The sequence below is a fragment of the Phacochoerus africanus genome, chromosome 6, assembly GCF_016906955.1.
Source record: "Phacochoerus africanus isolate WHEZ1 chromosome 6, ROS_Pafr_v1, whole genome shotgun sequence".
NCBI classification, from domain to species: Eukaryota; Metazoa; Chordata; class Mammalia; order Artiodactyla; family Suidae; genus Phacochoerus; species Phacochoerus africanus.
The window spans coordinates 57,194,036-57,216,165 of record NC_062549.1 but is presented as its reverse complement, the minus strand read 5'-3'; the positions used below and the strand labels follow the sequence as shown (position 1 = coordinate 57,216,165).

General features: G+C 39.1%; 1 protein-coding gene across 1 annotated transcript in view; it reads left to right on the top strand.

Moving 5' to 3' along the window:
• The window catches only part of STMN2 (stathmin 2), a 54,082-nt gene that overhangs the window by 27,304 nt on the left and 4,648 nt on the right, over positions 1–22,130 (top strand). Inside the window, exons 2-4 of the mRNA XM_047783698.1 lie at positions 3,165–3,260; positions 7,896–8,068; positions 18,181–18,372. Coding sequence (XP_047639654.1) covers positions 3,165–3,260; positions 7,896–8,068; positions 18,181–18,372 — 461 coding nt within the window. The remainder of the gene's footprint in view (positions 1–3,164; positions 3,261–7,895; positions 8,069–18,180; positions 18,373–22,130) is intronic.

Here is a 22,130-nt window from a genome sequence, read left to right as displayed (position 1 = left end):
AGGCCGTCTGGGGGAGTGTTTGCAAACTGCAGCAGATGGAGAGGAGACCCATCTTCACAGGAGAGTGCCTTTGCTACATGGAAACAATCAGTTTGCTTGGGCTGTGGTTACACCTGGATTTAAGGAGCTCCCTAGAATTCAGAGCAATGATACTAATGAAAATAGACACAATGGCTACTAGTGGGTAGAGTTATGCCATGTAGAGTCACAGGCCCTGATTTAAAAAAAAAAAAAAATCAAAGCAAGGATGCTATTAAAGAAATCACCCACAGTGGTCAGCTGGAGTTTGCCCCCAGACCATGTACGAGAGGAAAGAACAAAGATTTTTATCAGGCAGTGTTGTACATTATACAAGGCTCTTTTGGTTCCTGACAAGGTTTATGCCCCCATCTTCTCAAGCATAATTAAAGCAGTGACCTTACTGAAAATTGCTGAACTTCATTTCCAGGAAACTGAGGACAGATGTTGAAGAGTGTTTTCTTCAGTAGAAATTCTTTTTCTTCTGCCACTTTAATCTGTTACTACTTTGTAAGATGCAAGGTCTTTTTTATAGAAGTCTGGTTGATTTACAATATTGTGTTAGTTTCAGGTGTATAGCAAAGTGATTCTGTCATATTTTGTTTTTCAGGCTATTTTCCATTATAGGTTACTATATGATATTGAATATTGTTCCCTGTACTATATACAGTAAATCCTTGTTGCTTATCTATTTTATGTATAGTAGTTTGTCTCTGTGAATCCATACTGCTAATTTAACCCTTCCCCGCCTCCTTTTCCCCTTTGGTAACCATAAGTTTCTTTTCTATATCTGTGTGTCTGTAGATTATTTATTATAATCTAACAAATATAGATTCATTTATAGTCAACATGTAATAATATGATAAAATATTTGTCTTTCTCTGTCTTCTAACTTCACTTAGTATGATATTCTCTAGGCCCATCCATATCGCTGCAAATGGCAACATTTCATTCATTTTTATGACTGAGTAATATTTCAGTCTTTTCTATGGCTGAGTAGAAATATACATGCCACACCTTCTTAAACCAATCATTAGTTGATTGGCACTTGCATTGTTTCCATGTCTTGGTCATTGTAAATAGTTCTGCTCTGAACATTGGAGTACATGTATCTTTCCAAATGAGAGTTTTCATCTTTTCTGGACATATGCCCAAGAGTAGGATTGCTGAATCATGTGATAGCTCTATTTTTAGTACTTTTAAGGAAACTTCATATGATTTTCCATAGGGGCTGCACCAATTTATATCCCCACCAACAGTGTAGGAGGGTTCCCTTTTCTATGGATGGAAAATCATTTCTTTTGCTTTTGGATTGCCCCGCCCTAATAAAGTTGATATCTTTATCATGTGCTTCTAATATGTGCCTAATTTTGCAAAATATTTTGGATACCATTTGGAATTCTCTTACCAAAAAAAAGGTACAAGCCTGCAAAGCCTTACCGTTTGATTTTAATCAGTTCATGGAATTAAGTGCACTGAACCACAAAGTGTTTTCATATGGTGGATATTGTGATTCACACTGAACATCCATGTGAAGATCAGCTTGGACCTTTATCAGTGTCATAATTTTACTAACTACATGGAGACATGAGACAAAACAATACAGTTTCAGCCTTCTAAAATGCCAAAGGCATCTAGTAAAATCTCTCAGAATGGATGTTGGCAGGACCATTCAGGCACAAGGCCAACTGTGTTGCTTATTTTAAGGAAATAAGCTAAATAGGGAGGGAGATTCTTTCAGAGAGACACTCTAGATGCATGAGGTTAAACCATAGGCAATACTGCAATATTTGATCTTTGCCTAGGGTTCAACAGTATACAAACATGTCCAGCCCTCATGGCACATTGAACCTCATCCTGAAAGTAGAGCTTCTTGGCAATCTTAGCACAAATTGATTTACTACATTTTATCCAGAGGCCCCTGCTTTGTCACTGGACATATATGACTTTGTCCTATGTGGGCCAGTTTCATTTGGAAAATTGATGATAGAATGGGTGAACAGTTGACTAAATGATCTCTTAGAACCTCCCCAACCTAACTTTCTATAGCTCTAAGGCATCCAGGTGTTGAATCTCTTTCCTCCTGGCCAACCACAGATGCACCTGGCAAGAGTGCCCAATCTTCTGCGGATTCCCGCCTTCCCCAGGTCCTCCTGTCTCATGGGTTACATAATGATCAGATGACCCTGCCAAGAGGCACCTACCTGCTCCCTGCGAGGTTCCATATGTTAGGGCATCACCATCTGTTTATACTTTCTCACAAGTTAGTACACAATAGCTCTATAATTTTTCTTCCTATTTCCTTGTTAATCTTGCTCATTAAATCATCAACAGTAGTGAGAAGATCCCACCTTCTGACCCCTGTCGAGTTTTCACTTGTCCCGGTGACAACCAACAGTTACAAGAGACCCTCAAGTTTGCCTAGACAGAAGACCTCTGGAAGGAGAAAGGGGAAAATGAAGTGGGGGGTGGGAGGGAGGGAAGGAGGAAAGTCATCTGAACTCCTGTAAGTGCTTGGCATCCAAACTGAGTGCCCAGAGGAAGGGAGATGCTTATCAGAGCTGAGGGCCAGGTTTTCAGTGTATGTGGCAAGAGGGAGCTAAGTGTGCTCGGGATGAAGAGAAAACAGCAACATTGGTCCTTAGAGGGTGTATCTGCTTAGTAACTGTCCTTAATAACTGTCCCTAATAAATGTCCCCAAATGAATATGTGGCCATTCAGGCTTATCCACCAAAGGACATCTGCTGAATCTGACTTCAATACAGCAGACCTGCATCAGAATGTACCATCTGATGGACTAGAATGGACCATCTCTCTGCTCTTTTTGTCTGTTTCTGCTTCCTCCATGTCCTTTCTATCTCTTCTTCCTGTCCGACTAGATCTTAATTCCTTCTACCTTCCTTTCCTTCTCTAGCCCCCTTTCTCCCCCTTCTCATCTAACCAGCAATAAGTTGTGTTTTATGTCCTCTTTCATAAGGAATATGCACCCCAGAGTTCTGTTTCCATTTTCGTACATTTTGTGAAAGAGATCACAGGCCCCAGAGATCTTCATTCTGCAAAAGGCTATCATTATTATTCGGATGAAAAAAAGCATTCAGGGGAAATTCAGACAATGAAAGATGCTAATCTCGAGCCTTTTCTTTCAGCCTACAAGGAAAAAATGAAGGAGCTGTCCATGCTGTCACTGATCTGCTCTTGCTTCTACCCGGAACCTCGCAACATCAACATCTATACTTACGATGGTGAGTTGCCTACAGCAGAATGGCCCTGCTGGCTGGATCAGCTCAAAAAAACTCGGATGTTTGCTTCTCTCTCATAGCTCCCGATATAATGAAATCATTATTTTGTAGCTCTTCCTATGGACTAGCTATTAGGTCTTATAGATTGCCTATTGTTCACAACAGTATGAATTTGATGCTAATAACAATGCATTAACATCTTTTAAGAAATACACTTCAGCTGTTATTAGCTGCTGCCTCCAAGCATATCAACATCCACAATATGTCGGAGGCTTTTCTTTGCAAATAACATAATACGTTAAGCTATAATTAGAGCAGATCACCATTTGCAAGAGAATGCTTTAGGCTTAGCAATCTCAGGAGAATAAAATCAACCACTATCCCAGCTTTTGCTTTAGGGTAGCATTTATTAAGTCCCTATATTTTATGTATGCATGTCAACAATCTAATGATTTCCAATAATATAATTGATTTATGATGGATGCCCCAGATAAAGAGGATTTTAAAAGAAAATCCTAAGGAATTGGCATGGCTATGAATCTTATTATGCAATGAAATCCTTGCAGTTTGGTTATCTTGATTTGTTCCTACTTCATTTGATTTCCTTCCTGGTTCTGCCACTGTCCTCATGACCTTGGACAAGTAACCTAGATTCTTTGTGGGGTTTACATGGTTTAATGCAAGTTTGCAAAGTTTAAATGGTTTCGTGTTTGGCACAGAGCCTAGCCTCTTGCAAGCACTCAAAAATGATAGCCGTCGGAGTTCCTGTCATGGCTCAGCGGAAACAAACCTGACTAGCATCCATGAGGATGCAGGTTCAATCCCTGGCCTTGCTCTGTGGGTTAAGGATCTGGCGTTGCTGTGAGCTGTGGTGTAAGTCACAGACGTTGCTCAGATCCTGTGTTCCTGTGGCTGTGGCATAGGCTAGCAGCTACAGCTCTTATTGGACCCCTAACCTGGGAGCTTCCAGATGCCTCAGGTGTGGCCCTAAAAAGACAAAATTAAAAAAAAAAAAAGGTAGCCGTTATAACCAACACCACCATCTTCACTGAATTCAGTCCATTTAATCAAAATGTTTGGTGCAGTTATATGTGCAGTAGATAAAGCTGAGGCATATTTGGTTACCTATTTGGCTCATGACAATTTTTCTTTTCCGCTGTATAAAGAAATACATTAAAGATAAGGTGAGGGGGATCTATGGCAGTTAACCCCTTCTATGCCTTTAAAATATTCCAGGACTCAAAGGTGTTTTTTTTTTCCTTCCAAAATGATTCCATCATGGTATAAGCATCATAAATATGAATTAACTGTTTCACAAAGAAATGCCTTTCATGCAAAAGGGTTTCAGGCTCCATCCAAAACTCTCATTAGAATTCAGGCCCCATGCCTGCTTTATATAAGTTCATTCAGTCAACAAATACACGATTCAGATCTTTAATCTGTTAGACATGGCTATGACTAGTAATTCAGCGATGTGTCTTCTGAGACTCTCATATCTCATTGTGTGTTGTCACTGAGGCTCCAATGATGAATACAGCTCCAGCCTCTCCCTCAAGGAAGCTGCAGTCTAGTAGAAGAAATACAACATACACGTGTAATGAGTGAGTGGAGCACAGTATGGTGACATGTTAAGACAAAGGTTATACATGTTTACTGGTAGAACACAAAAGACAGTGATGGTTTCTGCCCTCTTAGGAATTGGAGAGGGGAAAACGAAAATCTGAATATAAGCTGAGTCTTAAAAGCCCAATAGGCAATTCAACATAACTCTTGCACTGCTTCCCTAAAAGAAGTGGTAACGAATTTCAAATTCCCAAAGTCTTTAACCTTGCCTTGTGTGTCCATATTAGATAGTAATTTGAAAGGTTTACTGAAGACAAAAACTATAACAAGAATTCATACTACTAATAATAATTGTTCACATTTATAAGCACTAAGTGCCATGGCCTATGTTTTACATGCAGTATCCTTTATATCTTTTTTTTTTGGAATATTTTCAAAGGTTTTTTTAATTTATTACTTATTTATTTAGGGCCACACCTGCGGCCTATGGAAGTTCCCAAGCTAGCAGGGGTCCAGTCGGAGCCTCAGCCACAGTAACACCAGATCCAAGTCACATCTGCAACCTCCACTACAGCTCATGGCAACACCAGATCCTTAACCTACTGAGCAAGGCCAGGGATCAAACCCACATCCTCATGGACACTAGTTGGGTTCATTATGCTGAGCCAGGACAGGAACTCCAAAGTTTAATTACAGCTGTATTGAGGTAACATACAAAATGCCGCACATATTTAGTGTATATAATTTGAATAATTCGGACAATATCTTTTATCTTTTCATCTTCGCAACTTTCTTATGAGAAAGGTGCCTTTTTGTCTTCATCTTTAGATGAGGAAATGAAAGCTTAAAGAATTGAAATTAACTTTCCCCGTATCACACCACTAGTTAAAAGGGCTTACTATTTGAATGCAAATACAGTCAATTCAGATTCCAGTCTCTAACTCAATCCACTTAAAATCCCAGCACCTTATCAAATAAGTTGTTTTTATTTGCTCATGTTCTTTTGAAATCCTTTTCCATAAGAATACATAATTTTTATAGAATTGTATTTAAGATATAAGTATGAATTTGGATGCCTTCAGGAAGTTTTTAAATAATTTTACATTTGTGAAAAAGCGCATATCATTTTAAAATACTTATTGAATTGATTTTGTCTATATGATTTCTTAGCATTCACAGATCTAAATAATAAATAAGGTCCATTCCTGTTTTACCTGACCACAACCTCAAAGTGAACAGACCAGGCTGTTAAAAGAACATTAATGGAAGCTAGTATTCACATGAGGAGAAATCATACTTTTTTCTTTGCTCTGCCCTAGTCAGAACTCACCTTGAGACAATTTTCAAGGGACGTTGATAAATTATCGAGTCCTGTGAGGTTAGCGAGTGATACAGAGGTAAAGATTTAGAAACAGTGTCACTTTAGAACACCGAGGACACGTTAGCCTAGGGAAAAAAATTGAAATGGAAAATCGTAACTATTTTCAAATGCTTGAAAGATGGTGATACACAGCACAGAGTGGCCTGAGTCAGTTCTGAGGGCAAAGCAAGGACTGGGGAGCCAAAAAGAGAAATGTGCAGCCTGAAGCTCAAAATAAAAAACACTAGGAGTTTCGTGGTGCAGTGGTTAACAAATCTGACTAGGAACCATGAGGTTGCAGGTTCAATCCCTGGCCTCGCTCAGTGGGTTGAGGATCCGGCACTGCCGTGAGCTGTGGTGTAGTTCCCAGACGTGGCTCGGATCCTGCGTTGCTGTGGCTCTGGCGTAGGCCGGCGGCTACAGTTCCGATTCAAGCCCTAGCCTGGGAACCTCCATATGCCATGGGAAGTGGCCCTAGAAAAGGCAAAAAGTCCAAGAATAAATAAATAAATAAATAAATAAAAATAAATAACACTCATCTGAAAATGAGAGTTGTCCAATGAGCTTTTTAAAATCATTATATTTTACTAAGCTATAAGTTGTGTAGTTACATTCATGTCCTAGCAGATGCTAGCGTCACTCTATTTTATAATATAAAGTATATAAATTATATAAGTTTATGTAAATTATAAGTTATATTTAATTTATTTATATAAATTATAAATTATTTTCTCAATTATAGATCATATTATGCATTTATCTTTCAGTTTTTTGCCCATTTAATTAGTATGCATATTATGCAGTTATCAAATTTAAATATTAAGTGCACAGAGTATGAAAATTAGATAAGCCCCTCCCCACCACAATGCCTCCCCAACCTGCACCCATACCCATCTCCACACACCCCCACCCCCCTACCCCTACCCAACCTCCCACATGCCCCCTCCCCCTACTCCAGCTGAGGGCTGCTGAAGGAGGACATTCTAAGTAGCAACAAAACAGAAGCAAAAATATTACCGTTATTACCATGGGACTTTTCTTACTGTCTTCATTAGACTGCAAGCACCTTGAGAATGGGACCCCGGCACAGTGCCCTCACAAGGGTGAACGTTAGTCAGGTTGATGACTCAGATCAACAGACACAGTGAAGGGCAAAACAGGAAGCAGCAGGGTGCTTGGCACATTAACCTTGACTGGGCCAAATTCTTCCAACCATTCAGGGACTTATGTGGGTTTTAACATGATTTTCAACCACAGGATTAGATACAGGAACTGGAGGGCTTCTTTACTTTCTTCATTATTTAGTCTGAAAATGCCTGCAGGCATGGTCATTTCCAAAATAAATAAATAAGTCTACATCTGTGTTACTTGATTTTCATAGGAGGCTTATATTTATTCAAATGAAAAATAGAATTTAGTTTAAAATCTATTCGGGCTAGTTTTTCCTGAGCATGCCTACTGTGATTCACCTCCTTGTGGACATTGTTGAATGGCATAATGCTATAGATATTTATTCAGTTAAAATATATCCACAATTATACCAAAGAAAGAGGTCTTATATGCTCAAAGCCACATAGAGCGAATGACCATATGCAGCATTTTATCTGTATTTGCCAGAATAACAAGGCTACTTTTAATTGCTGGAATTCAAATTATTGAAGTAAAGCCATGCCTGTGTTCTGTATGCTTAACACTCTCCAATATTCATCTCTCAGATATGGAAGTGAAGCAAATCAACAAACGTGCCTCTGGCCAGGCTTTTGAGCTGATCTTAAAGCCACCATCTCCTATCTCCGAAGCCCCACGAACTTTAGCTTCTCCCAAGAAGAAAGACCTGTCCCTGGAGGAGATCCAGAAGAAACTGGAAGCTGCGGAGGAAAGAAGAAAGGTAGCTTTTTTTCCATAGGTTTTTAAATTCTTCTCTCTTCTTGTCTTGACTCTGCCTTTTCTCTCTCCTCCCCCTGACCCCCTCTCTTTCTCACACACATACATACATATAACAAGATACAGATAAGGCTCAAAGATTATAAATCCTAGATTAAACTGTCTAAACCCTAAAATATTTTTTGTTTTAACATTTGTGATTGGAAAGTTGTCCTATATTGTGTAACACACTGTAACATCCCAATTTCAATGTTTACTCCAGTTCTCTAAGCATCTGATGAGTATTTCTACATACGTATTTATTGTATTTGACCAATTACTATTGTTACAGATACAGATCTCAAAAAGAGGAAGCTGAGTTAATAACCCAAGTATATGTACCGGAAGTTGCTTAAAAATATTTATCAGCTTTTCTTGTTGTTGTCACTTACAGCTTTCTTCTCACAGTAAAGCTAATTAACTGATTAGTTATAGTCCTTCAAGACTTTGCTACCAACAGATATGAATAACTAACTACAGTATTAGTGTATTACAGTCAAGGCAATTTAAATCTCACCAAAACGTTGGCATCTTTTAGGTGACAGATAAAGGTATAGGTCTTAAGTTGACATATAAAGATGCTATGACTTGATTAGGACACAAAGTCAGCATTTGTGCTGAAATTGAAACTTAGAGATGGAAATTCAACATCATGGTTCAGGATGTTGCTGGTATATTTAATTCAAAAGAAATCATTAAAAGGAAAAGAAGGACACAGAAGTAATAAAAATTAACTGGGTGTTCTCATAAAATTCCCTGTGTTAACTAATTACTGATTCTGGTAAAATTCATACACCCTGACAACAATAAATTATCAACAATTATGCATTTAAATAATTGATTTAAACTAGAAATTAACCAAGTGGCTAAAAGACATTCACAAGTGTAATCACTCAGCATTGTGACATTCAGGAAAAATGTCACAATGCTTTCAAAAAAAATCAGAATTCCTTCACATATCTGCTCTTATTGAAATTTTCAAGGCAAAAATCATGATATAGATTATGTCATGGCAATAGGGTTTTAATTAGTAGAAAACATAATTAATTAACAGAAAGTGCCAGCTTAAGAAATCAATTGATTTTTTTTCTGTTCAGTCATACTGACTCAATTAGCACTCATTTGAAGAACTGTTAATTTTCCTTAGCCGTTAGCAAGTGCGTGTATATATATATATATATATATATATATAATATATCTCAGTAACTATCTAAGTGAGAATATGCATATAACCAAAACCCAACTCAGCTAACTAAAGCAAAAAGAGGGTATGTGACTAAAAGACCTCAGAGCAGTTACAGCTTCAGAAACAGCTTGATCCAGGAGATCCATATTGTCAGAAAACTTTCTTTTTGTTTATCATTTCTTTCTCTTTTTTTTCATTCTTTAAAATTTTATGGAGGTATGGTTAATTTACAATGCTGTGCTGATTTCTGCCATACAGCAATGTGATACACACACCCATTCCTTTTCAGATTCTTTTCCCATGTATGTTATCACAAAATAACAAGTAGAATTCCATTTCTTTCTGCATCTAATTGATTTCAATACCAAGGAATTTTAGTTTCAGTCAGTCCCAAATTATTTTCCTCACAAATTAGCAACTCCAGCAGAAAGAGAGCTTCTCTTTCCTAATACAAGTCCTGGAACTGAGTCTCAGTGACCTGTCTTGGTTCACACGCCCAACCCAGACAATACTTAATAAAGCAGCACAAAGAGAATTGGTGGTTCTGGAATGAGAGGTGCTATTCCTATGGGGTGGTCAGAGAAAGCCTCTTGAATATGAGAACATTCGAAAAAAGTGTGAAGGTAGTGAGGGAAAACATTTGGGAGAAAAAGGTAGGAAGGTAAGGAAGGAGCTAGGCAAACTCTTCTCTGGGGTTGGAACATTTGAAGTAAAGAGACGTAGCCAGTGCAAAGGTCCTGAGGTAGCAGTATGCTAGGACTATTCGAGAAATACTGAGGACAGTAGAGTGGAAACAAAGGAGCAATGGGAGACTGGTAGGAATCGAAGTCAAAAGGTAGCATTTAAAAATACTTAAAAGGGGGAGTTCCCGTCGTGGCGCAGTGGTTAACGAATCCGACTAGGAAGCATGAGGTTGCCGGTTCGGTCCCTGCCCTTGCTCAGTGGGTTAACGATCCGGCGTTGCCGTGAGCTGTGGTGTAGGTTGCAGACGCGGCTCGGATCCCGCGTTGCTGTGGCTCTGGCATAGGCCGGTGGCTACAGCTCCGATTCAACCCCTAGCCTGGGAACCTCCATATGCCGCGGGAGCGGCCCAAGAAATAGCAACAACAACAACAACAATAACAACAACAAAAAGACAAAAAAAAATAAAAATAAAAATAAAAATACTTAAAAGGGCTTTGATAAAATAAAAAATTAGAAAGGAGGTCATTTGGAAAATAAAACCATTTCACTACTTGTGAATCACAACATCTTTTCAGAGAAGTGTCTGCTTTGAAAACCTGGGTGACTAGAAGAATAGTGTCAGAAAAATAGAGAAGACATGAAATTGTTCTAGATATAGAGAATGGTTCCAGAACTAAGGATACCCAGAGGTGAGAATGTAGAAACTGTTTTCAGGGCAGTGGGTAGACTAGTAGTTTGAACCAGTGCATTTGGATAGGGAGTTGGGGAATAGTGAGGTGAGATTGTGGAGAGCCTTGAGTGCCAGGTTAGATGCTCACACCCATTTTATCTAAGAAATGAGGAGTCTCTAGCCGAGCCTAGTGACCAGCAACATTCTCATTGCCCTGGTTCCATTTCCTTTCCTATAAATTAGAAGTTTTTAAAGAGTCTGCCTATAAACATTTTACAATTAATTGTTAATCAATTTATTTTGTCCTTTTTTGCTAATCAAAGCAGTCTGTAATTGCCAATTAATATTTTTCACCATCATAAAATAAGTGTTTTCTCACTAAATTGACATAATAAAGGTAGACTTAAGAGGGGAAATACAATTTCTGATAGGGCTTTTACAACAAGATTAAGAGACCTATCCCCTTCCTTTCCTACCTTTGAAAGGCCTGCTTCTGGGAGTTGTAGGGACCACAACTGGGAACCAGTGAGCATAAGTGAGGCTGTGTGGCTGGGGGCCTTCTGGATTTATAGCTAGAAGGCTGCCACTGAGCCATCTCCACGTGGGCTCGAATTCACTTTGTGTTAAATGTTTTCAAAGTTTCACCAATTCCTCACCCCATCTTTGATGCTATGGCACCACTTTCCATCTGGTCACTACACTGAATGCACCTCCCTCAGGTACACTTTTTAGCCAGAATTAATGTTCCATTGATTAGCAGGTAGAAGAAGTTTATTATAAAAGGAATAATTTCTTCTCCTGATTTTTTTCTTCCTTCTTTGATGATCTCCAAGAGGCAGTATTCACCTGCGTGAGACTACATTAGCTCATGACATTGACTTTCAAGCTCATGATTTGAAATTGAAGTTTCCATACTGCAGCTTACCCATGAAGTGATAAGATCACTGCAGTCATCTATCCATCCATCTATCCATCCATTCATATATCTATACATACATTCGTCCATTTATTCATTCAACAAACACTTATTTAGTGAGAGGCAGCAGAGCTAAGCTAACCATATATCCCAGTTGGCCCAGCACAGCTCCATGTATTTCTGTTGTTTGGATATCATTGTTATCTCAATCTCATAAGTGTCCAAGTTTGGAGAATAAATTATGTGATTATCATAAGCCAAGCACGGTGTTTAAGAGCATCTTTAAAAGCACAGTGGGTAACACGTGGCTAAGAGAATGCCCGTGATCAAAACCTGGTTTCACCACTTTCTAGTTGTGTGAGCTTGGCCAAGTCCCTAACTTCCCTATGTCTTATTTTATCCATCTGTAAAGTGGGACTAACAATGGGACTCCATCCTAGGGTTATTGTGAGAATTAAGGGTTATTCCACATAAATGCATATCACAAGCACTGTGAAAGCATCAGCTGTTGTTGTGTAAAAACACATCCAGTTCCCAGCCACACAGAGGTGATGGTCTAGCAAACTCATGGTTTTATAAAGAAAGTTTCTCATTCTCACAGATACTGAAATATTACCATACATTTCATAAATATTTTTGAATATTATAAAATATTATCTATTATATTATAAGGAAGGGTAGACAGTTTGATAGGCAACAGATACATAAATAGTTCAGCCCAACTAGAAGTAGCTTGAAAAAATTAATATTATGAAAAACTTAAGGACTTGACTGACATTGATAAAAATCTCACAACAAAATAGATGAAATTTAAAAGAATGCTATTTAGTAAAAATTGGAGAATTAAAGAAGAAAAATAAAGTTAAAATTAAAAAATAAAAGAATGGTACCTAAACCACCCTGGTAAGCCATCATTGGCATACTGACAATATTGCCACAATCAGCTCCAAAGTTTTTGAACCTCCAGACGTAAGTTGTGTTGCTTATTTTTAATAAAATAGCGTCCAAGTGGATCATTTCTCACCAAACCCAATAGATTTAATTTTTCCATTTGTTGACATCTCACATTGCAGGTGGCAATTGAATTCGAACCCAGGAAAAGAAGGAGGGGTTGTATAGCAATGGATGATGAGCTAAAGTGCTGGATTAGGCACAATTCAGTATTCAGGAAACGTTCTGCCCCTTAGAGAAGGTACACGTGGTCCACAGACTCTTCACATGCGTTATCCTTTCGAGGAGAGCCCCCCTACCCTATGGTTCTTTTCCGGGAAGTTAACCATAGTAAATGCTTTACAGAATCCGTCAGAAGGACTCATTCTAAAGGTCTTTGGACTTCAATCATTTAAATTTTTTTATTATGCTTCTGCTTCTTCAACACCAAGTGAATATTAAATCCTTCCGTTTTACACAGTTATTTTCAATCATCGTATTTCAACAAGCCTTCATTTGTGACTTTGGCCGGGTTAATAATATTTTTTCATTGTTAACAGTAAAACCAAAAGTTAGAGACACATCAACTAGCCTACTACTGTCAAAGCACTTAGGTGCTGGGAGATCTAGCATCTGATAAATGATTCTAGAAGGCAAGACATAGGTCGGAATCATGAAAAGAAACAAGAAAATAGAGGTAGAAGTGCATTTACTTCGGAACACATAGAAACAGAAGGTAGCACCACCTAAAATAATAGTCTTAAATGTCCTGCGTGAACACAAAGTAAAATGAATTTTATTATGCCACTTAACTCAAATTTATCTTCCGTTTCATTCAGACAGTAATTAAACTCTTATACTCAGTAATATAAGAAATGGTAATGAACCTCTTTGGAAAATTATACAGTTAAAGTGTTCCTAAATGTGCAATAACTCTTCTCAGCACCTCATTATTTTTTCCCTTCACGTATCTCTCTTGTAATTACTTCAGTGATACGGAGTTCAGTGAGAGGAAGTTTATGCCTAAAAGAGGTGCTGCTGTTATGACAGCAAGATGGGGACAGTCCCTTCATCTCCCAGAACATCTTGTTGGATGTCTTAGTTCTATAAATACCTTGCCTTGACATTTGCATTATACCAGCTGATCATGATCATGCCCCCATTTGCTATTTCAGTATTTCGACAACCTTCAATATTAGGTGCATGCTACTCAGAAATGTTCCTCTGTGGTCAGATCCTTTTCATTTAAATGGTTTATTTTTAACCACTTTGGGCAAATCCCACTTCTCCAGCTTCTCTGTCACTCAGCATGATCAAGATTCCATTCTGCTCATCTGCCCAAGTAAAGGAGTCAAAATACCTATGCAACCATGTCGCCAGAACTTCTCCCGAAACAAAGGAAAACACTTCCACTTTTGTATATCAGATGGTTTCATTCTATATCCTCACACTCATTTTATGTTTCGGGGTAGTTTTCTAGATTAAATATTTATTTGCTCATGGATAGAAATATTAGACTCAGAACCAGTGAGGCTGTGACTAGGAGATTAAGCGACATTCAAGAGAGAATCAATTTCTACCCAGGAATAAAGTTAGGTTAGAAGTAGTGATATTTAGATTCTAGGCTATGTGAGAAGGAAGAATTATGACTGTCTGTAGCAAGGGAGTTCCTGAGGCCTTGGGCACTGAGCTCAAGGCCCTCAAGGCAGTTAACACCACGGAAGAATTTAGCAATTGAGTACTTATGGGAAAGGATCAAAAGAGGGAGACAGACATTTTCTCAGTGAGAATTCTTTCCATAATCAGCTTATCCTATATTTTTTTTCCATGGGCTCAAGCTTAAATATTTGGAACATATATAATTATTAAGTCCTACACAGGACAATCGTGAGGCAGTCATGGCTATAACCTTCCTCTCCAGTGTACAAGTAAAGGCACCACAGAAGTGAGCAGCCCTGGAGTTCCCATCATGGCTCAGGGGAAACGAACTCAACTAGTATCCATGAGGATGCGGGCTCGATCTCTGGCCTCGCTTAGCGGGTTAAGGATCCAGCATTGCCATGAGCTGTGGTGTAGGCTCCAGATGTGGCTAGGATCTGACATTGCTGTGGCTATGGTGTAGGCCAATGGCTGCAGTTCCAATTAGACCCCTCGCCTGGAAACTTCAATATGCCGAAGATGCACCCCTAAAGAAGCAAAAGAAGAAGAAGAAGAAGTGGTGAGCAGCCCTGAGAGGTGTCCAGGCCCAGGCTCGCAGGTCTTTATCACTGAGCAGCAGCCTCACATGAGAACACTCTGTTACTGCCTTCTGTTTCTGTCCCACCCTATTACTTGTGCTAAAGAAATGCACTTGACACCTTGGCTGGGTGATCTCATTTGGCCCCAGTGGCTACAAAAGTACTGAGGCATTTCAAACTGAGCCAAACACACTCCACTAAATGCAATCAGGCTCCCTCCATTACTGATCTCAGCCCCTGCGGGAGTGATGGTTCACACAGACCATAAGTGTCCCACCGAGGCAAGAGATTTGAAAGGGAATGTGCTGCTCTCTTGCCTTTTTAATTCCAGAGCCTTGCCTTCTCAATCCCATTCCCCTGATGTCTCCTGACTGGCTCTTTCCCCAAAGAAAATTAAGAGTGCAAATATCAACATCAAGTTCCAACACAATTTAAGTGAGGGCCAAAGTTAACTTGAGCATCTGAAAATTAAAAAGTAGGCAGTCACCCCTTGATAACTGCCCATGGTAACTCTCTCTGAGAGCCATTTAAAAATCCAGGTAGATCCTATCCAGGGCAGTGTTGAAAGCACTGATCTGGGGGAACTGGAGGAGAGGAAAGGACTTGCTAACACACTGGCCAGGAAGTTCAAGTACCTACCTTCAGCAGCTATGGCCAGTGGACCATGTTGTGGGGAAGACCACGATCTAAAAGCACTGCTATAGAGGATTTTGAAAAGTTCAGTTTTGTCTTGCTTTTTTTGGATTTGTTTCTTTTGGCTTTGTTTCCCGAAGCTGCCTTGTGGTTTTTCTGCCCATTACGAGAGAGATTTAGGGCCGCCCCCAGCTTATCCCTCATTCTCAGATGTATTGCACCCTTGTTTTGTGATAACTCAGATTTCTCTCCCTTTAGCAAATTTCCTGGCCTGGAGGTGACATAGATTGAACTTTCTGAAATGAAAGATCAGAGTGATTTCCTCTTACTTCCTAGTGGTGCTTCCTTAACTGTGAAAAATCCTATCAATATGGCTACATTCTGGGGAGATGTGCTGATGCAGAGAAGGGAGATAGGAAAGGGCTGACTGTCATCAACTATGAAGACACCTGAACCCATTAACTGTTAATAACCAAAGGAAAATGAACACATATCCTGCACACATGAGGTAACCAAGATTCTACATTTGAGTTTAGTGGTACCGGGCCATTCAATTGCCATCATCTCCTGTCACAAGGGTTTTGAATTTTACTTTCAGTGATAATGGCTGCCATTTGCTTAGTAATAACATACTCACTATTAGACACTATGCTGAATAGCTTGCAAACATTATTTCATTTGATGCTGACAGACAATCCTTTGGGACCGGTACTATCTGTATCCATATAAAAAAAAATCCATGAAGACTTTTCTTAGAGAGGAATTTTAAATACACACACACACACACACACACACACACACACACACACACACACACCCACACCCTTAGTCTCTCCATCCCTGTGTCGCAATTCAGTAGTTCTGGTAGCAGGATGAGCAAAATCAGTGCATAATGCTTTACTAATAGCTCCACCTAGAGGCAGAAGGTTGAACAAGCTAGAAAATACTTATTTCTTCCAGAAAGGCTTCATGTGATTTTGAACTCACTTTGTGTCAACGTCTTCTCATCCTTTTTTCTTATTGGTTTCTTTGCAACCTATCACAAAGCAAGAATGAGATGGGTCTATTAAAGACGTCAGTGAAACCTCTATAGGATTAAAACAAAAAGTGGGACTTGTTCCCAGAATTGTCTGTTTCCTCTCTAATAAGTCACTTGACCTGTTCCCTATAAACTTCAGAATAAACCCATCAACAAGGGTTATCTGATTTTACTATTCTTGTAGACTTTTATCTGAAGAGAAATTTCTTCCCCTGTCAGACTTCATGTTTATACATCAAGATCTCTCTCCAGTAAGGCCCCACGACCGCTCCCGTCAACTGAAATGTCTTTCTATTGATGTATTTTATGGTTGTCAATACTTAGCCCATGGATATTTTTGATCTACCATTGTTTAGATATTCACATTTACAGTTACCCCTGTGGACCAGCTGATCCCAAAGAATTATCCAGGAAGGAAGGATGTGTAATAATTTTTTTTTAATTTTATTGAAGTATAGTTGATTTACAAAATTGTGTTAATTTCTACTATCCAGTGAAGTGATTCAGTTATACATACATATATTCTTTCTCATACTCTTTTCCCTTATGGTTTATCAGAGGATATGGAATATAATTCCCCATGCTGTACAGTAGGACCTTGTCATTTATCCATTCCATATATAATAGTTTGCCTCTGCTAATAGCAAACTCTCAATCCTTCCCTCTCCCACCTCCCTCCCCCTGATGTGTATTAATTTAGTCTTAAGCCTGGGTAGTTTATACTGTGTAAGACTTTTCATAGCTGCGTAATTGTGGAGAAGGAGATGAATCTGGAAATACGTTAATACATTCCGGGTCACCAAGACAGTTAGGACTTAAACACAGTCCTGACACCAAAGCCCAGGACAGTGTATTTTTCCAAAAGTACACTGTAGACTGCCTGCATTACAATCACTACGGATGCACATAAAAATACAGATTCTTAGGTCTCACCAAAGAATCACAGAGTCATAATCTCTGGAGGTTAAGTGTCTCTTAACCTCTGCATATTTATCAAGTACCCCGTGATTTTTAACATACAGAACCACACCGCCTCCTGATGCTGCAAGAGAGTCACAATGCACAAAATGTGGGGTATGTGCTGGAGTGGCGTACACAGGGCTCTGATGTCGCTGTTGTAGTCACTGAGCAACCACAGGATTTCAAAGATGACCAAGGTGGCCTTGGCATGTTCATGACATGGCCAAAAAAAGGACTTTCTACTGTCTATGGCCACATGTACATGACGTTTGCCCTATTCACAAATCTTAAAAGAGAATTCGGTGCATGAAAACAAAGAGGGGTAGAGGTGGGGATGGAATAAAACGAGAAAGTGAATTTGATGATTTGATTGGGGAAAGTTGAAATCACAGGGCCCAGCCTATGGCTGATCAAAAACAAGGAGGCAGAAAAAAAGATGGGAACTCGCCTCCATCCTCACCTATTTTCCTCAAGCTTCCAAGGAAGTTGCCATCTGGCAATTCATCACAGCATTCCCTGTTGCATCATTGCTTAGCAGCAACCTGTGAAAGCAAAAACAAAAACTCTTCCATGAGGGTTAAATGCTTCTTCTAAAACAGTCTGTCTATAAACCTCACAGTTGAAAATTCAGCTAACCACATTTCCCGGCTCACCAGATTCTATAGGAAACTCTAAGACATGCAGATAAGCAGGAAACTGACAACAGTGCTCAAGGCTAGAAACACTATTTTTGTGGAAAGAATGCACTCTTGAATCAGGGCACCGTTATTCCACCAGGATTGCATTTGGGTGATTCTAAGAAGGATTTGTTTTCCTTCTCAGTCTCAGGAGGCTCAGGTGCTGAAACAATTGGCAGAGAAGAGGGAACACGAGCGAGAGGTCCTCCAGAAGGCCTTGGAGGAGAACAACAACTTCAGCAAGATGGCGGAGGAGAAGCTGATCCTGAAAATGGAACAAATTAAGGAAAACCGTGAGGCTAATCTAGCTGCTATTATTGAACGTCTGCAGGAAAAGGTAATCAGAACCCTGAGCAGATGCATCACTCATAGGCGGCACAGCTGGGTGACCCTTCAGATACCCAGGGAACCAGAAACTTAAACTCGACTGCAGGTGCAGAGAACACCTGACCCAGTGGGCTGGGTCTCCCAGGGTAGCATGGCCTTAGCAGGCACTGCAACGTGGTAGAGGAATGGGAGGACGACTTAAAGCTGGAATTTTGTCAGATTTTCCAGTGGCGAGTAGATTCAGGGATGCTGATTCCTGCTTTTCAAATTAGTAAAAGGCAAATCTTTGAAACCCATCTACTGGAAACATATTAAATCAGAAATATTAAATATTTCATACAAGTAGAAATAAATAATAGACATATATAATAAAATAATGTATTTAGACATATAAATATCTAATATATTTAGTCTAATATTTAATCAATATATAATAGTAAATTTATAAATGTTTTGGTCCAAGTATACTTGGACGTATCTTCACACATTTGGAAAAATAATATTTAGCCAGCGAAGGATAGGATATTTATGAACAGCAGGAAGCCCATTCTCTTCATGTAGAAAAATCTACATGGAAAACTAGTAAGAGAAGTTTATTTCCTCAAGTTCTGGCATCCTAGTGCCTTTCTCCTCATCGGTCTGAACATAAACCCATCCCCATCATTCAGGCTGAGCAGTGCTGGAGTCCCTTTGGAAGCTCTGTTCTCAGAGCCACTATCTCTTTTATTCACAATAATTGTGACTTGACCTTCATCTTTCAACCTCATCTCTAAACAGAAAAATCAAGTAGTGTTGCTAGGAATGGGACATGCTGTTCCGTTTTTGTCGCTCAAATTGAGTGACATAGTCACACCCAGGCCTCAAAATTATAGTCTGTGAGTTACGACAGACACTGTGGTGAAATTTAAAAATTTCATATTCTCGGAATTTCTATTTCTAAAAATGAGAAAGAGGAAACATCTGTTTTGCCATGAAGAAAAGATAAAAGAGACACTTTCTCCCTCCACCAACATATCCTTTCCCCAAGGCACTAGACAGTCTCCTGCAGAAAATTCACCATCTGACCCATCAGGAACCCTGAGTAGTAGCAGTTCTCCTGTTAACCCAACCAGGAACCGAGCAATTAATTTTGAAAAATCAACCAAAGAAGGTATAATCATTTTAATAATACATATATGTATTAAATGTAGAACTTCAATATCAAACATTTAAATGTACTTTCAATTACAACCTTTTAACATGCACCAGGACCTTTTTGAGAAACGAATCAGTAAATTGGGGTTCCAAGTCCTTTTCTTTCCTTGCATTACCCACACCTGTACTACATTTGCTATGACTTACAATTTCTTTTTTTTTTAATTTTGTGAAGACATCTGCAAAATAATCTAAATATTAGAATTTTTTTACAACTTTTCCCTCTGGCTTTTAACCCAGTTGATCCACCCGATATCTAATAATACTTCACTTTCTTAAGCATTTCCAAAACTTTCTGTCCACTCTTATAATTTCTATACCATTTTTATAGTATTTAATTAAATAACGTGGCTGGGAGTTCCCATTGTGGCTCAGTGCAAATGAACCCAATTAGTATCCACAAAGACGTGGGTTCAATCCCTGGCTTCACTCAGTAGGTCAAGAATCCAGTGTTTCAGTGAGCTGTGGTATAGATCTTAGATGCAGCTTGGATCCTGTGTTGCTGTGGCTGTGGTAGAGGCCAACAGCTGCAGTTCTGATTTGATCCTTAGCCTGGGAACTTCCATATGCCATGAGTGCGGCCCTTAAAAGAATGATTAATTGATTGATTGATTGATTGATTGATAACATGGCTAAATTTCAAATGCAGCTAGGCTGTAATCAAGCCTATAACTTGACCAGTGAGAGGAACGGTAAGTGGAAAGGCCAGAGAGGAGGTAGCTAGCCTCAACATTTAGGTGATGCCAGACAGCAGAACTGATGGAAAGAATGGGGAATGTTATTAACCTGGTCATTTAAGAGGACATCTACTCAACCTTGCTGAGTTCTCCTCTTAATCCAAATTGTGACATACCTTCTTGCTTTTATACCTTTATCATTCACTGGCTAAAGCAAAGACTGCCCAGCTCATAGTAGTGTAACAGATACCAAAGGAGCTTTCAGTGGTGTTCTGGAGTGAGAGAGGCAAAAGAACAGACTTCCTGGACAACCACTTTACCTTATCCAACCACAAAATACAGCACTTAGGAAATGAGATGCTGTTTCAATGTAATGGATGTATTTACCTCGAACAATAGAGAAAAGGTCAAGAGAAAACTTTAGGGGAGTTCCCATTGTGGCTCAGGGGTTAAGAACCCGACTAGTATCCATGAGGATACAGGTTCAATCCCTGGCCTTGCTCAGTGGGTTAAGGATCCAGTGTTGCCACAAGATGCAGTGTAGGTTGCAGATATGGTGAGGATCTGGTGGATCCTGCATTGCTGTGGCTGTGGTGTAGGCTGGCAGCCACAGCTCCAATTCGACCTCTAGCCTGGGAACTCCCATACGCTGCAGTTGCAGCCCTAAAAAGACAAAAAACAAAAATATGGGACTTACATGTGTACCAGATATGACCCTAAAAAGAATAAATATATATAGTTACTATTTTAGTGACAGTAATATCACATAATATGATGTAGCTTAAAATGATAAAAAAAATTTTCTTAAAGAAGTAAAATTCTTTATTTTTCTGAGATTATTTTGATGATATGTAATTCTTTAGACATAGATTTCAACCATTATCCATCTCTAACTATTGTAACCTTCATTATTCTCATCTGACCTCTGTTTCCTGTCATTCTGATTCACGAATGCCATTTGGGTAACTATGGAATATGTCTGATGAATGAATAGGGAAAGAAAAAAGAAGCTTAAAACTAGCCTTTTCTGATTTCTCCCAGGCATTTGGCATGTACTATCGCATTTAATCAAAACTACAACCCTAAAAAATAAATACAGTTATCATTGCCATTTCACATCTAAGGGACCTGGTCCTTAGAGAGGTTAAGCCATTTAGCCAAGAGCACATGGCTAAGTAAGGCGAAGTGTCTCCGTTTGAACCCATGTCTCTTTGACTCTGAAATTTTGTACTAAGCTAAAGGTGTAACTCTTTGTCAATCATCAAACACTGCACAGTAAGCAGGTTTGGCAGCATTGTTGGAAGTTTACAGTACTCTTATGACCAGTGGCATCTTCCTGTATGGAAATGTGCTTTCCTGCCTTCCCAGCTCTCTCCTAATAACTTTGTTGCCATGGAAGTGCAGAGTTGTTAGTTTAAAAGGATTCTGATGATGTTGATCTCATCTTGAATTGCATGGATCGGAATTGAAACTCTCAATCATCTAATTCTAGGTGCATGTTTTTATTTGATACCTAGTAAAGTGAAAGGGCTATTAAAAGGTAAAGAAAAAAAGAAAAAGAAAAAAAAAACACCTCACACTTCTTCGCTACCCGTACAGAAAATCTCTCCAACCACATTTTCTCAAGAAATCAGAATTTTTCCTAAAACCTCTGCTCATATTTTTGCATATCAAAGAAATAGTTGCATATGATGCTAAATTACTATTTATTATATCGATGGGAGGAAGGAAGTAAATTGCAGAGAATGTCACAATTTAGATCTGCTTTAGTCTGTTTAGGCCAGTGTGTCTGACAGTGCCTGGCAAATATTAGAAGTTCAATAACAAAATGAAAATAATCAAAGACTAGACTTGACCTCTTGATAAACATCATCATCACAGCTGTCTCAGTAACCTC